Below are 14,908 nucleotides of genomic sequence, written 5' to 3'. Positions count from 1 at the left end.
TGTTTGAAGCCTGAAATGTGGCAAAAGGTCGCAAAGTTCAAGGGGGCCGAATACTTTCGCAAGGCACTGTATATGTATGTGTGTGTGTGTCTATGTGTGTGTGTGTAATATATACATGTGTGTTATGTATGTATGTATGTATGTATGTATGTATGTGTATATATATATATATATTCAGGTGGTTGTGGAGAAAGGGGTTCAGACCAGGGTTTGAGGTCTTCGCACCTTCCCTCCGCCACCTTTGTCTTATAAGCTGATCTTAGGTCAGTTTTGCAAATGCCAGGCTCACCAAGATTAGCCTGGCATTTGCTCACTCAGAGACCTCCCCCACTGCCAGTGGCACTCACACGCATACACGCTGGCATGTGCACACATGCACAGATGCAAGCATGTACACACACCACCACCTACCAACCCCTCCCCATCATAAACTCCATCCCTTTCCCCATCCACCCAGTCCCCCCCCCCTCCCGGCTGACCCAAATTTAAGGAAAACTTTGACTGTACAGACGCAGTGAGCATAGCCTTGCTATTGTTACAACACTGTATATAGACATAATATGACATTTGCAATGTCTTTATTCTTTTGGAATGTCTCTGAGTGTAATCTTTTGTTTATTATCTACTTCACTTGCTTTGGCAATGTTAACATATGTTTCCCATGCCAATAAAGCCCTTGAATTGAGAGAGAGGGAGAGAGAGGGAGGGAGAGAGAGGAAACCACAAGGGAGACATGTTAGGACATGCTCGCCCAGCCTTGAAAGAGAGGCAAGTTTAATGTTCTGCTCATAGGCATATCTCTACACCAACTTCCCAAGTGTCTATAGTCTCAGCCACCTTCTTGATTAATGCCCTCTGAAGTGTCTAGGCACTAATGTTTCACGACGGCAGACTTGACAGTTGGCCGCCGTTTGACCAGGGGTTTGTTGCAGACGCGCAACAATACGCACCAAGTGTAAACATTTAATTCCAAAAAGCCTGAGAACCACTGTGACACGGCCTTCACGTTGTTGTGACTGTCTGTCGGACATGGTGAGAGACTGGCCTCTGGTAAAGGCTTTGTTTTGAAAGAGTAGGATGTGCTGATGAGCAACTGTCTAGCACAGCTCGGAAGCGCACTCATGTACACACTCACTCACTCACTCTGTCTGACTCTGTAAAAATCTGCCGTTCTGCCCCTGAGAAAGGCAGTTAACCCACTTGTTCCCCGTACAGTATTACAGAGTTCAGTTAGTTTTTGTAATTGATGCTCCTATCTTGTCTCTTCGGTCGCTCTGCAATAATTACCATTTAATTGCATCCCAAATGGCACCCTATTCCCTATTTAATGCACTACTTTTGACCAGAGGCCTGTGGGCCCTGGTCGAAAGAAGTGCACTATATCGTGAATCGGATATAATTTGGGATGCACACACACACACACACAGCCGAGTTCAGCTGTTCACATTAGCCCGGGTTCTCATCTTCAGCTTTTTTCAATCCACTGCTTTGATTTCACAGACGGAACTGTGGACAAAGTGTGTGTACCAATGACACTCTACTCCCTATATAGTGCACTGCTTTTGAACAGGACACCTAGGGCTCTGGTCAAAAGTAGTGCACCATGTCGATGTAGGGTGCCATTTGGGATGCATGAATATAATCTGAAAACGGGGCCAAATGAACTCATCTGCCCGTAATGGCAATGTTCATTACAGAATATGAGAATACGGGCCAACGCACCAGCAACACTGCTCCCGAGAGGCGCACGCCGCCCCAAACTCGAATGGTCCTTGTCGTCCCATTTAATTAATTTTGTTCGGGCAAATAACTCGGGCGGCCTTGGACCGACTAGGCGCAGGAAAACAAAAACACATTATGCCGCTAATTGTCGCTGCTAGTGCCAAATGGCGTGTGACCACAACCCCAAAGTGTTTTTGCTAAAGCGCTGAGCAGATGGTTTTAAATGACTATTGTTCAGCTCTTTATTTTTTATTTCTGACGCTTTAAGCTCAGAATTGCTCACATCTCTCCCGGCTGTGAGATAGACGATCCCCAGTTCAGTTTCCCAGTTACTCATGAGATTTAAGTGTTGTGTTTGTTTGGGTCATCTAAGCTTATTGCTGGCTGCGTACATTAAGCTGGCCGTGCATTTCATTTCAAAGACACCATTCAGCCATTAAGCCAGGCCTAATTAACAAAGTGTTAAAGCAGCTGAGTGTTCAAACTACCAAGTGTTAAAACTAATGTTAAAACCAACTTAAGTCTCTCAAGCAAACTATGGGCTGTAGGGTTTCATCATTATTTTTGAACTATTTTTAATCAAACCTCTCCAAATGGGTTAACACATCGTGCCATTGGTGTTTTTATTTTTTTAAACCCTGGTCCCAGATCAGTTTGTGCTATGTGTCAATGACCATGGGAATTGGCAAGACCGCACAAACTGATCTTGAAAATAAGAATTTGCTCTTAACTGACTTGCCTAGTCAAATAAAGGTAAACCCATTTAATGGAATATATTGTTTTTGGAGCACTAAGAAGACATTGGGGAAGGGGATACCTCTGAATAAGAGAGGTGCTGGGGGGCTGCCTTCATTGACATCCACGTCTTGGGCGCCCCGGGGAACAGTGGGTTAACTGCCTTGCTCAGGGGCACATTGCTCACCAAAGAAACGGGACCTGCTACATCCCCAAAATAACGACGAGTCTCATTCGTCTGTGGCAGGAAAGCAAAGCAGCAAAGCGAGTGCGGTCTTTGGACCGTCTTGTTGCGCTCGTCTCAGAAAAAAATGCCAAACTATGACTTGCCTCTCACATTCATTGAATCCATTCACCATAAAAAATGAATGAGTGAAAGGGAAAGAAAGAAAGAAGGAAAGGGAACAATTCAACTTCAATAAGCGAGCGAGTGAATAACAAGCCTGTTCCCTTCGCATATTGGTTCCCGGAAGCACAGCGTGGGTCTTTGAGTAAAATGACTTGACAGCTCGCTAATCTCGGGAAGGAATTGCTTCAATTTTGGCAGCCAATTGACTAACTGAGAAACATTTGTGAGCACAGCAATGACATGGAGAGAGGGAGGAAGAGGTAGGGGGAGAGAGTGAAAGGGGGAGAAAGCGAGGGAAAGGGGAGAGAAGAAAGTGAGTTTGCTTTTTTACCTCCGCTCACTTTGGTTAGTTCAAGGGCTTCGAATAAGGAACGTCCTCACACGTCGGAGCTCCGGTTATTACATATTTATGAGATGCAGAGTTTACTGCTTACACATATGTGCTCCATTATTGCCTGCCCCCCCCCCCTCTCCTCGGCAGTATATGCATTGTTTCGCTAAACTGGTTTTAAACGTGTCTTTAATTGGAAATGTTTACGTGACAACACTCTTTCCAAGGTCGCATGGAAATATGGAACACAATGTCCGTTCAAAATGTGAAATGTGATGACAGTTAATTCACATATAGATCCTTTGAAGCGTTTCATTCAACGTTTCCCTCTATTCCTTCTCACAGTCTCAAACATAGGATTCCAATTGTAATTCCATGTTTTCCTCAAATTCTCTCACGGAATTCCCATTCTAATTCCATATTTCCTGCTCTTTTATGTTGTTGTTCAGAATAGTCACAGGCATCATAATGTCCTTACTCCCATTTTAATTCCACGTTTTTCCAAACTTTTCCCAAATAGATCACCGTCACCGACCACGGGGTTCCCGCCAAATCCACCACGGTCCGTGTCATCGTCAAAGTCCTGGACGAGAACGACAATCGGCCACAGTTCCTGGAGAAGATCTACAAGATCAAGCTTCCAGAACGGGAAAAAACGGAAAAGGACCGGGCTCTGAAGCGGGATCCCGTGTACCGGGTGATCGCCTCGGACCGCGATGTGGGAGCCAACTCGGAGATCTCTTATTCCATCGAGGAGGGAGATGAGCATGGGAAGTTCTTCATCGAGCCAAAGACGGGTCTGGTGTCATCCAAGAAGTTCTCATCCGCCGGGGAGTATGACATCCTCACCGTGAGTAGCCTAGCGCATTTTGATTAATTGTTTTTGTACTCTGGATTTTTCGCTAGGAAATTCCTCCCCATCTTATACTTGTAAGGGGTTTCCTGTGGTGAAGTAGAGGAGGACCAAAACGCAGCGTGGTTATATTGATTCATGTTTAATAAAAACAGATAAACATGAACACTACAAAACAATAAACGTGGAAAACCAAAAACAGCCCTATCTGGTGCAAAACACAGAGACAGCAACAATCACCCACAAACACACAGTGAAACCCAAGCTACCTAAGTATGATTCTCAATCAGAGACAACTAATGACACCTGCCTCTGATTGAGAACCATACTAGGCCGAAACATAGAAATACCCCAAAACATAGAAAAACAAACAGACTGCCCACCCAACTCACGCCCTGACCATACTAAATAAATACAAAACAGAGGAAATAAAGGTCAGAACGTGACAGTACCCCCCCCAAAGGTGCGGACTCCGGCCGCAAAACCTTGACCTATAGGGGAGGGTCTAGGTGGGCGTCTGTCCGCGGTGGCGGCTCTGGCGCGGGACGCGGACCCCACTTCACCATTGTCTTAGTCCACCTTATAGTCCGCCTCCGTGGCTTCCTAACCATGGCAACTCTTCTCAATGGACAGTGGGGCAGCTCGGGACAGAGGGGCGGGGGCTCGGGACAGAGGGGCAGGGGCTCTGGCGCCTCTGGGCTGAGGGGCTCTGGCGCCTCTGGGCTGAGGGGCTCTGGCGCCTCTGGGCTGAGGGGCTCTGGCGCCTCTGGGCTGAGGGGCTCTGGCGCCTCTGGGCTGAGGGGCTCTGGCGCCTCTGGGCTGAGCGGCTCCGGCAGCAGCGGCGGGCAGGCGGGAGGCTCCGGCAGCAGCGGCGGGCAGGCGGGAGGCTCCGGCAGCAGCGGCGGGAGGCTCCGGCAGCAGCGCCGGGCAGGCGGGAGGCTCCGGCAGCAGCGCCGGGCAGGCGGGACCACCTGTAGGGAGGAGACAGAGAGACAGCCTGGTGCGTGGGGCTGCCACAGGAACCACCAGGCTGGGGAGACCTTCAGGAGGCTTGGTGTTAGGAGGAGGCACCTGAAGGACCGGGCTGTGGGGGAGCTCTGGTGCGCAACCTTGGCACCACTTTCCCAGGCTGGACAACCACTCTAGCCCGGACCCTCCAGAGTGCAGGCACAGGTTGAACCGGGCTGTGGGTAAGCACGGGAGATCTCGTGCTTACTACGCGCACCTCTCCCTTTGGCTCCACTCCCACATTTGCCCGGCACGAGCGGAGTGCAGGCAGAGGACGCACTGCACCCTCCCAGCGCCCCGGAGACACAGCACTCAGAGCCGGCGCAGGATACCCTGGACCAAAACTGAGTACCGGCAACCAGACCCGCTGAGCAGGCACCATACGCCTGGCTTCCTGTGCGTGTCCTCGGCCCAGTACCACCAGTGCCAGCACCACGCATCAGGCCTACAGTGCGCCTCGCCTCTCCAGCGCTGCCGGAGCCTTCCTCCTCTCCTGTGCTGCTGGAGCCTCCCGCCTGTTTAGCGCTGCCAGAGCCTTCCGCCTCTACAGCGTTGCCGGAGTCTCCTGCCCATTTAGCGCAGCCAGAGCTGCCAGTCTGCATGGAGCAGCCAGAGCTGCCAGTCTGCATGGAGCTGCCAGTCTGCATGGAGCAGCCAGAGCTGTATGTCTGCTTGGAGCAGCCAGAGCTGCCAGTCTGCAAGGAGCTGCCAGTCTGCAAGGAGCTGCCAGTCTGCAAGGAGCTGCCAGTCTGCAAGGAGCTGTCAGTCTGCAAGGAGCTGTCAGTCTGCAAGGAGCTGCCAGAGCTGTTAGTCTGCAAGAAGCCGCCAGAGCTGTCAATCTGCATGGAGCAGCCAGAGCCGCCAGTCAGCATGGAGCAGCCAGAGCCGCCAGTCAGCATGGAGCAGCCAGAGCCGCCAGTCAGCATGAAGCAGCCAGAGCCGCCAGTCAGCGTGGAGCAGCCAGAGCCGCCAGTCAGCGTGGAGCAGCCAGAGCCTTGTGTCTGCCAGGATCCGCCAGTCAGCCAGACTCTTCCAGATCTGCCAGTCAGCCAGACTCTTCTAGTCAGCCAGACTCTTCCAGATCTGCCAGTCAGCCAGACTCTTCCAGATCTGCCAGTCAGCCAGACTCTTCCAGATCTGCTAGTCAACCAGACTCTTCCAGATCCGCCAGTCAGCCAGGAACTGCCAGCCAGCCAGGATCTGCCGGATTCAACTCACTGGCTGGGCTTCCTCTCAGTGCTGGGTTTCCTCTCAGTGCTGGGCTTTCTCTCAGTGCTGGGCTTCCTCTCAGTGCTGGGCTTCCTCTCAGTGCTGGGCTTCCTCTGTCCCGAGCTGCCCCTCTGTCCCGAGCTGCCCCTCTGTCCCGAGCTGCCCCTCAGTCCAGTGGGGTTCTGGGTGAGGACTACTATGCCATGGTCGGTGGCTAGGGTGGACAATCCTAGGACGCAAGGAGTGGGGACTAAGACATTCATAGAGTGGGTTCCACGTCCCGAGCCGGAGCCGCCACCATGGTTTTCGACGTTTGTTGTTTTGTATTGTTCGTGTTTTTTCATCATTAAAGATGTATCGAACGAACCACGCTGCATTTTGGTCCGATCCTTATTCCACCTCTTCGTCAGAGAAGGAGGTAGAAGAAACCCGTTACAATACTAACAAAAATATAAATGCAACATGCAGCAATTAGATAAAAAAAACTGAGTTAAAGTTCATATAAGGAAATCAGTCAATTGAAATGCATTCACTACGACCTAATCTATGGATTTCACATGACTGGGCAGGGGCGCAGCCATGGGGGCGGGGGGTCTGGGAGGGCATAAGCCCACCCACTTGGGAGCCAGGCCCAGCCAATCAGAATGAGTTTTTCCCCACAAAACGGCTTCATTACAGACAGTTTCATCAGCTGTCCGTGTGGCTGTTCTCAGATGATCCAGCAGGTGAAGAAGCCAGATCTGGAGGTCCTGGGCTGGTCTGTGCTTGTGAGGCCGATTTGGACGTACTGCTAAACTCTCTAAAACAACTTTGGAGGCAGCTTATGGTAGAGAAATTAACATTACATGATCTGGTAGTAGCTCTGGTGGACATTCCTGCAGTCAGCATGCCAATTGCACGTTCCCTCAAATGTAGAGATCTGTGGCAAAACTGGACATTCAAGTGGCCTTTTATTGTCCCCAGCACAAGGTGTACCTGTGTAATGATCATGCTGTTTAATCAGTTTCTTCATATGCCACACCTGTCAGGTGGATGGATTATCTTGGCAAAGGAGAAATGCTCACTAACAGGGATGTAAACAAATTTGTGCACAACATTTGAGAGAAAAAGTTTTTTGTGAGTATGGAACATTTCTGGGATCTTTTCTTTCAGCTCATGAAACATGGGACCAACACTTGACAGGTTGCGTTTATATTTTTGTACATATCGGACTGGGGGCTTTGATTTATTCACGTTGATTTACTTTTACATTTCCAATGTACATGCCATATTGCATTTGTTGATAGCATTTTGAGGTTTAGGATAGTCACATTACTTTTATGTCATAGTACTTTTGGGCCAGTGTTGCCTGTGATAGATTTATCTCACTTGACGGAATTAGACACTTAACACAGTAATCTCCCCGGACATCTGTTTAACGGGGGACGCCATGGTAACAGGTGTTCTGCTCGGTGGTTGTTTTTTTCCATGTGGGCTGGCTGGCCGTTCTTTGACCCCTTGGCCTATTTGTCTCATCTCTCACTCTATTTTTCTCTCTCTCTCTCTCTTGCTCTCTCTCTCTTTCCTCTCCCCCGTCTCTCTCCCTGTGTTTTAATTCAAGTATTTTAATTCATGCTTTTTAAGTGCTATCCGCTGGGAATGTTTTGCTGTATAATTTAGTTACCCAAATCAATTCAAATCAATTCATTCCCTCTCTCTTTCAGATCAAAGCGGTGGACAACGGGCGCCCCCAGAAGTCGTCCACCTGCCGGCTACACATCGAGTGGATCCCCAAGCCGGAGGTGGCGGCCAGCGCCCCCCCCCTGGCCTTTGAGGAGCCCCCCTTCTTCTTCTCAGTGATGGAGAGCGACCCCGTGGCGCACATGGTGGGGGTCATCACCACGGAGACGTCGGACACGCCAGTCTGGTTCGAGATCACAGGTGAAACCTTGACGAGTGGCTGCAGGGTTCCGTTTCAGGTTGCGTGTGGGTCTGTGCATACGCGCATGCGTGTGTATGTGGGTCAGTTGAATGCGCTCTAGAAGCAGATGAATCTAGTTGTATAGACAAGGGAAGACATCCCCGGCATAGATTCTTGTAGCATTCTTCTTAGCACTAACCCAAGCAAGCGAATATGAGTGTGAACCCAACAAACCCAAAAACAAAACCAACGTACAACCCATTTTCTCCTTGCTCCCTGTAATAATTGAATCTCTAATAGTCTCTAATAGTGACTTTGCATGGTGAATGTTAACATCTCTACTGCATAAATTTCCTGAAAATACTTCTCCCTCCTCCCTTCTCCTAACCAACGTTTGACTGACGCCTTGCCTCTCTCTTTTTTCTCTTATGTTTTCTTCTTCTCTGCTTCTCTTCTGCTTTGGGAATGTCTCTCTTGTACTGGATTTGGTTTGTCCAGAAGGAGACACGGGGGAAGTGTTTTACGTCGTTCAGATGGCTTGCGACCTCAACTGTACAGCGGAAGGTAGATCTGCTGTAATGGGATCTCTCTGCCGCCCTTGGCTGTATTAAGTGATCTCTCTAGTACCGTTAGAGATTGTTGACTGTGATGTCTGTCATGCAGATCTGGGTTCAAAAACGATTTGAAATCATTTCAACTGCTCTAGGTGTGCTTGACTGAGCCTGCCTGGCTTCATAGACCAATAGGAGTGCAAACCCCGCCCATGCTACACTTCATGCAGGCTCAAAGTGTTTGAAAGAGTTCAAATGGCGTTTGAACCCAGCCGTGCTGTCACGTGGCTGAGCTTGTGCATTTGTTTCTGTTGTTCTTGTGATCGTGTGATAACAGATTTACGTCAACACATATACCACACGTGAACATGAACGTATGGCTCCATTTTGTCTATGTACCGTATGTGTATTTCATTCACGGTGTCTCGTTGAATCTATTGACACATGCAACTAACTGTACGTGATTGATGTATACACATCATACCACTTTCACATATGGTTCCATAATGAGCCTGGAAAGTTAACATAAGTACAGGGAAATGTTTTTTTTTTACATCGGGGATACACAGTGCAGTACATATGTGCTTCTGTATGTATCAACAACAGGGATAATGTTGCTTATCATATTGATGTAGGCAACAGTATGGATAATATACATTTATTATTATACATGGATTACATACAATTTATGTATAAGTTCCTCTTGCCTAATGCCACGGCCAAACAGAACCGTATGTCACTGTTAGCTTACCTAGCTCCAGTACTGCGTTATAATTTAAACAGGTGATGATGGCCCCACTCATTTCCTGTCCATTTTAATTTGTGTGCCCGCCTAACCCTTCCTTCCGTCGTTTCCACCAGGTGGGAACTACGACAGCCGCTTTGACGTGGGCAAGGCCAGCGGGACCCTGATTGTGGCGAGGCCCCTCGACGCAGAGCAGAAATCCAATTACAACCTGACAGTGGCGGCAACGGACGGGACGCGATTTGTCAGCACCCAGGTAATTGGAACGTTAATGTTTGTTGACGGCGGTAGAGTTTGTCACGGATCCTATGAGGTAGGATGAACCATGAACCATGGTTTGCACGAGAGTCCTCATTCTGTGTCCATCCATTTTCAATGCTTTTAGTTGTGATTTTCGGCACTCTTGCCAAATTTAAATGAACCTGTGACTCCCTTTGTCTGACAGACAGACAGACGAGGGGTTAAGCAAGGAGGTGGATCTAGAGTGAGGTCAGAAATTCCGTGCGCCCATCCATTGCCTGTTTTTGATTAGACTCGTGCGTGGGTCAACACCACACCGGGCATACTCCAGGCGCTTGCTTTTCCAAACTCAACCCCTAACGTCATGTGCTTGGCGGACATTCCTTCTTCTCTCTGTCCACATCTACCGGCAGCAGAAGAGGTCTACATCCCAAATGGAACCCTGTTCACTCTATCTTGCACTTTATAGGGAACAAGGTGCCATTTGGGATACAGGCAAGGAGCGTTCAGAACCGCTTTCTTGGCAGACCAGCTCCGGGATTCTTCCATTGTCTCATTTCTGATGGGTCTAGGAGCGAGGGAGGAAGAAGGAGAGGAGGGCGGAAGAACGGTGCCTGTCTAGCCAGGTGCTTTTTAAAAAGTGTGCATTCCACAGCCGTGTCTGCAGCGATGCCCCTCCTTCCCCCTCACTGAACCTGCATGTCTTTTCTTCTCCTTTTTGTTTCTCTCTCTCTTTCTCTCTCTCTTTCTCTTATTTATTTATTTATTTATTTATTTTTTTATATATATATATATATATATATATATATATATATATATATATATATATATATATATATATATATATATATATATATATATATATGAAAGTGCATTGAGGACTCCCGAAAAGTGCAGGTCCACTCCACATTCTTTAATCCCGAGATGAACAATCTCTTGAGGTTTAGAGGCGTGCAGAGCTGTAAGGGTTTTATGAAAATCCACAACTAGTCACCTCCAACTCATGGCAGATGCATAATGATATGCCATTATGTGAAATTGTTAACTTATTGGCTTTTCCGTTTCCAATCCACAGTCCAGACCGGCGTTCAAATAGCATTTGTTTCATTGTGCATGTCTAGTGACAGGTTTGCTCTTTTAGAACTATCCTATCATTCCATTGTGCCAGGCAAGCTCAATCAAAGTATTTGAAATAAAACACACACTATTTCAACGAGAGATTGACCGATTTTATTCGGCATGGCCAATTAATTAGGGCCGATTTTCAAGTTTTCATAATTATCGGTAATCAGCATTTTTGGACGCCGATTATGGCTGATTGCAGGCCAAGGTAAGTTGCTAGCTAGCATTAAACTTATAAAAAACAACCAATCTTCACATAATCACTAGTTACCTACACATGGTTGACGATATTACTAGGCAAACTAGCTTGTCCTGCGTTGCATATAATCAATGCGGTGCCTGTTAATTTATCATCGAATCACAGCCTACTTCGCCAAACGTGTGATGATTCAACAAAAGCGCATTTGTGAAAAAAGCACAATCTTTGCACGAATGTACCTAATCATAAACATCAATGCCTTTCTTAAAATCAGTACACAGAAGCATATTGTTTTAAACCTGCATATTTAGTTAAAAGAAATTCATGTTAGCAGGCAATATTTACATTTACATTTAAGTCATTTAGCAGACGCTCTTATCCAGAGCGACTTACAAATTGGTGAATTCACCTTCTGACATCCAGTGGAACAGCCACTTACAATAGTGCATCTAAATCATTTAAGGGGGGGGGTGAGAAGGATTACTTATCCTATCCTAGGTATTCCTTGAAGAGGTGGGGTTTCAGGTGTCTCCGGAAGGTGGTGATTGACTCTGCTGTCCTGGCGTCGTGAGGGAGTTTGTTCCACCATTGGGGGCCAGAGCAGCGAACAGTTTTGACTGGGCTGAGCGGGAACTGTACTTCCTCAGTGGTAGGGAGACGAGCAGGCCAGAGGTGGATGAACGCAGTGCCCTTGTTTGGGTGTAGGGCCTGATCAGAGCCTGGAGGTACTGCGGTGCCGTTCCCCTCACAGCTCCGTAGGCAAGCACCGTGGTCTTGTAGCGGATGCGAGCTTCAACTGGAAGCCAGTGGAGAGAGCGGAGGAGCGGGGTGACGTGAGAGAACTTGGGAAGGTTGAACACCAGACGGGCTGCGGCGTTCTGGATGAGTTGTAGGGGTTTAATGGCACAGGCAGGGAGCCCAGCCAACAGCGAGTTGCAGTAATCCAGACGGGAGATGACAAGTGCCTGGATTAGGACCTGCGCCGCTTCCTGTGTGAGGCAGGGTCGTACTCTGCGGATGTTGTAGAGCATGAACCTACAGGAACGGGCCACCGCCATGATGTTGGTTGAGAACGACAGGGTGTTGTCCAGGATCACGCCAAGGTTCTTAGCGCTCTGGGAGGAGGACACAATGGAGTTGTCAACCGTGATGGCGAGATCATGGAACGGGCAGTCCTTCCCCGGGAGGAAGAGCAGCTCCATCTTGCCGAGGTTCAGCTTGAGGTGGTGATCCGTCATCCACACTGATATGTCTGCCAGACATGCAGAGATGCGATTCGCCACCTGGTCATCAGAAGGGGGAAAGGAGAAGATTAATTGTGTGTCGTCTGCATAGCAATGATAGGAGAGACCATGTGAGGTTATGACAGAGCCAAGTGACTTGGTGTATAGCGAGAATAGGAGAGGGCCTAGAACAGAGCCCTGGGGGACACCAGTGGTGAGAGCGCGTGGTGAGGAGACAGATTCGCGCCACGCCACCTGGTAGGAGCGACCTGTCAGGTAGGACGCAATCCAAGCGTGGGCCGCGCCGGAGATGCCCAACTCGGAGAGGGTGGAGAGGAGGATCTGATGGTTCACAGTATCGAAGGCAGCCGATAGGTCTAGAAGGATGAGAGGAGAGAGAGTTAGCTTTAGCAGTGCGGAGCGCCTCCGTGATACAGAGAAGAGCAGTCTCAGTTGAATGACTAGTCTTGAAACCTGACTGATTTGGATCAAGAAGGTCATTCTGAGAGAGATAGCGGGAGAGCTGGCCAAGGACGGCACGTTCAAGAGTTTTGGAGAGAAAAGAAAGAAGGGATACTGGTCTGTAGTTGTTGACATCGGAGGGATCGAGTGTAGGTTTTTTGAGAAGGGGTGCAACTCTCGCTCTCTTGAAGACGGAAGGGACGTAGCCAGCGGTCAGGGATGAGTTGATGAGCGAGGTGAGGTAAGGGAGAAGGTCTCCGGAAATGGTCTGGAGAAGAGAGGAGGGGATAGGGTCAAGCGGGCAGGTTGTTGGGCGGCCGGCCGTCACAAGAAGCGAGATTTCATCTGGAGAGAGAGGGAGAAAGAGGTCAGAGCACAGGGTAGGGCAGTGTGAGCAGAACCAGCGGTGTCGTTTGACTAGCAAACGAGGATCGGATGTCGTCGACCTTCTTTTCAAAATGGTTGACGAAGTCATCTGCAGAGAGGGAGGGGGGGAGGGGGAGGAGGATTCAGGAGGGAGGAGAAGGTGGCAAAGAGCTTCCTAGGGTTAGAGGCAGATGCTTGGAATTTAGAGTGGTAGAAAGTGGCTTTAGCAGCAGAGACAGAGGAGGAAAATGTAGAGAGGAGGGAGTGAAAGGATGCCAGGTCCGCAGGGAGGCGAGTTTTCCTCCATTTCCGCTCGGCTGCCCGGAGCTCTGTTCTGTGAGCTCGCAATGAGTCGTCGAGCCACGGAGCGGGAGGGGAGGACCGAGCCGGCCTGGAGGATAGGGGACATAGAGAGTCAAGGATGCAGAAAGGGAAGAGAGGAGGGTTGAGGAGGCAGAATCAGGAGATAGGTTGGAGAAGGTATGAGCAGAGGGAAGAGATGATAGGATGGAAGAGGAGAGAGTAGCGGGGGAGAGAGAGCGAAGGTTGGGACGGCGCGATACCATCCGAGTAGGGGCAGTGTGGGAAGTGTTGGATGAGAGCGAGAGGGAAAAGGATACAAGGTAGTGGTCGGAGACTTGGAGGGGAGTTGCAATGAGGTTAGTGGAAGAACAGCATCTAGTAAAGATGAGGTCGAGCGTATTGCCTGCCTTGTGAGTAGGGGGAAGGTGAGAGGGTGAGGTCAAAAGAGGAGAGGAGTGGAAAGAAGGAGGCAGAGAGGAATGAGTCAAAGGTAGACGTGGGGAGGTTAAAGTCGCCCAGGACTGTGAGAGGTGAGCCGTCCTCGGGAAAGGAGCTTATCAAGGCATCAAGCTCATTGATGAACTCTCCGAGGGAACCTGGAGGGCGATAAATGATAAGGATGTTAAGCTTGAAAGGGCTGGTAACTGTGACAGCATGGAATTCAAAGGAGGCGATATACAGATGGGTAAGGGGAGAAAGAGAGAATGACCACTTGGGAGAGATGAGGATCCCGGTGCCACCACCCTGCTGACCAGAAGCTCTCGGGGTGTGCGAGAACACGTGGGCGGACGAAGAGAGAGCAGTAGGAGTAGCAGTGTTATCTGTGGTGATCCATGTTTCCGTCAGTGCCAAGAAGTCGAGGGACTGGAGGGAGGCATAGGCTGAGATGAACTCTGCCTTGTTGGCCGCAGATCGGCAGTTCCAGAGGCTACCGGAGACCTGGAACTCCACGTGGGTCGTGCGCGCTGGGACCACCAGATTAGGGTGGCCGCGGCCACGCGGTGTGGAGCGTTTGTATGGTCTGTGCAGAGAGGAGAGAACAGGGATAATATTAACTAGGGAAATTGTCACTTCTCTTGCATTCATTGCACGCAGAGTCAGGGTATATGCTACAGTTTGGGCTGCTCTTTCTTCCTCCCTCGCTCCTATGACATAACATTGAAGGTTGTGCAATGTAACAGCAATATTTAGACTTGGGTTTGCTACCCGTTTGATAAAATATAGAACTGTTCCTTATTTCACTGAAAGAATAAGCGTTTTGTTTTTGAAATGAGAGAGTCCAGATTTGACCATATTAATGATCAAAGGCTCGTATTTCTGTGTTTATTATAATTATGATAAATTGGTATCGGCTTTTTTTGTCCTCCAATAATCGGTATCGGCGTTGAAAAATCATAATAGGTTCGACCTCTAATTTCAACCCAGGTTCCTATCCATAGTCACAGTCTCGGGCCTATCGACTCTGGAAATTCCAATGAATTCCAATGAAATTCCAATTCCAATGGTTCTGTGCCTCTTATCAAAAGCATTCAGAGATCTGTTTTTTGGGGGAAAACACTCTACTTGTTGTCTCTGCCTGTAAATAGAGCC

The 14,908-nt window shown here is 48.9% G+C and overlaps 1 protein-coding gene across 6 annotated transcripts in view; it reads left to right on the top strand.

The window, feature by feature from the left end:
- The window catches only part of LOC135507774 (protocadherin Fat 1-like), a 101,660-nt gene that overhangs the window by 40,955 nt on the left and 45,797 nt on the right, over positions 1 to 14,908 (top strand). For 5 of the 6 annotated variants that reach the window (XR_010450709.1, XM_064927410.1, XM_064927414.1 and 2 more), the window contains exons 5-8: positions 3,658 to 3,987; positions 7,911 to 8,127; positions 8,606 to 8,671; positions 9,520 to 9,659. Coding sequence is in view for 5 of the 6 variants with exons in the window: in XM_064927410.1 (XP_064783482.1) it covers positions 3,658 to 3,987; positions 7,911 to 8,127; positions 8,606 to 8,671; positions 9,520 to 9,659 (753 nt within the window). In the remaining variant the exon portion in view is untranslated. The remainder of the gene's footprint in view (positions 1 to 3,657; positions 3,988 to 7,910; positions 8,128 to 8,605; positions 8,672 to 9,519; positions 9,660 to 14,908) is intronic. The other variant, XM_064927411.1, reaches the window with a different exon arrangement.

Source organism: Oncorhynchus masou, chromosome 21 (genome assembly GCF_036934945.1).
Source record: "Oncorhynchus masou masou isolate Uvic2021 chromosome 21, UVic_Omas_1.1, whole genome shotgun sequence".
NCBI lineage: Eukaryota > Metazoa > Chordata > Actinopteri > Salmoniformes > Salmonidae > Oncorhynchus > Oncorhynchus masou.
This window is presented reverse-complemented; position numbering and strand designations above follow the sequence as displayed.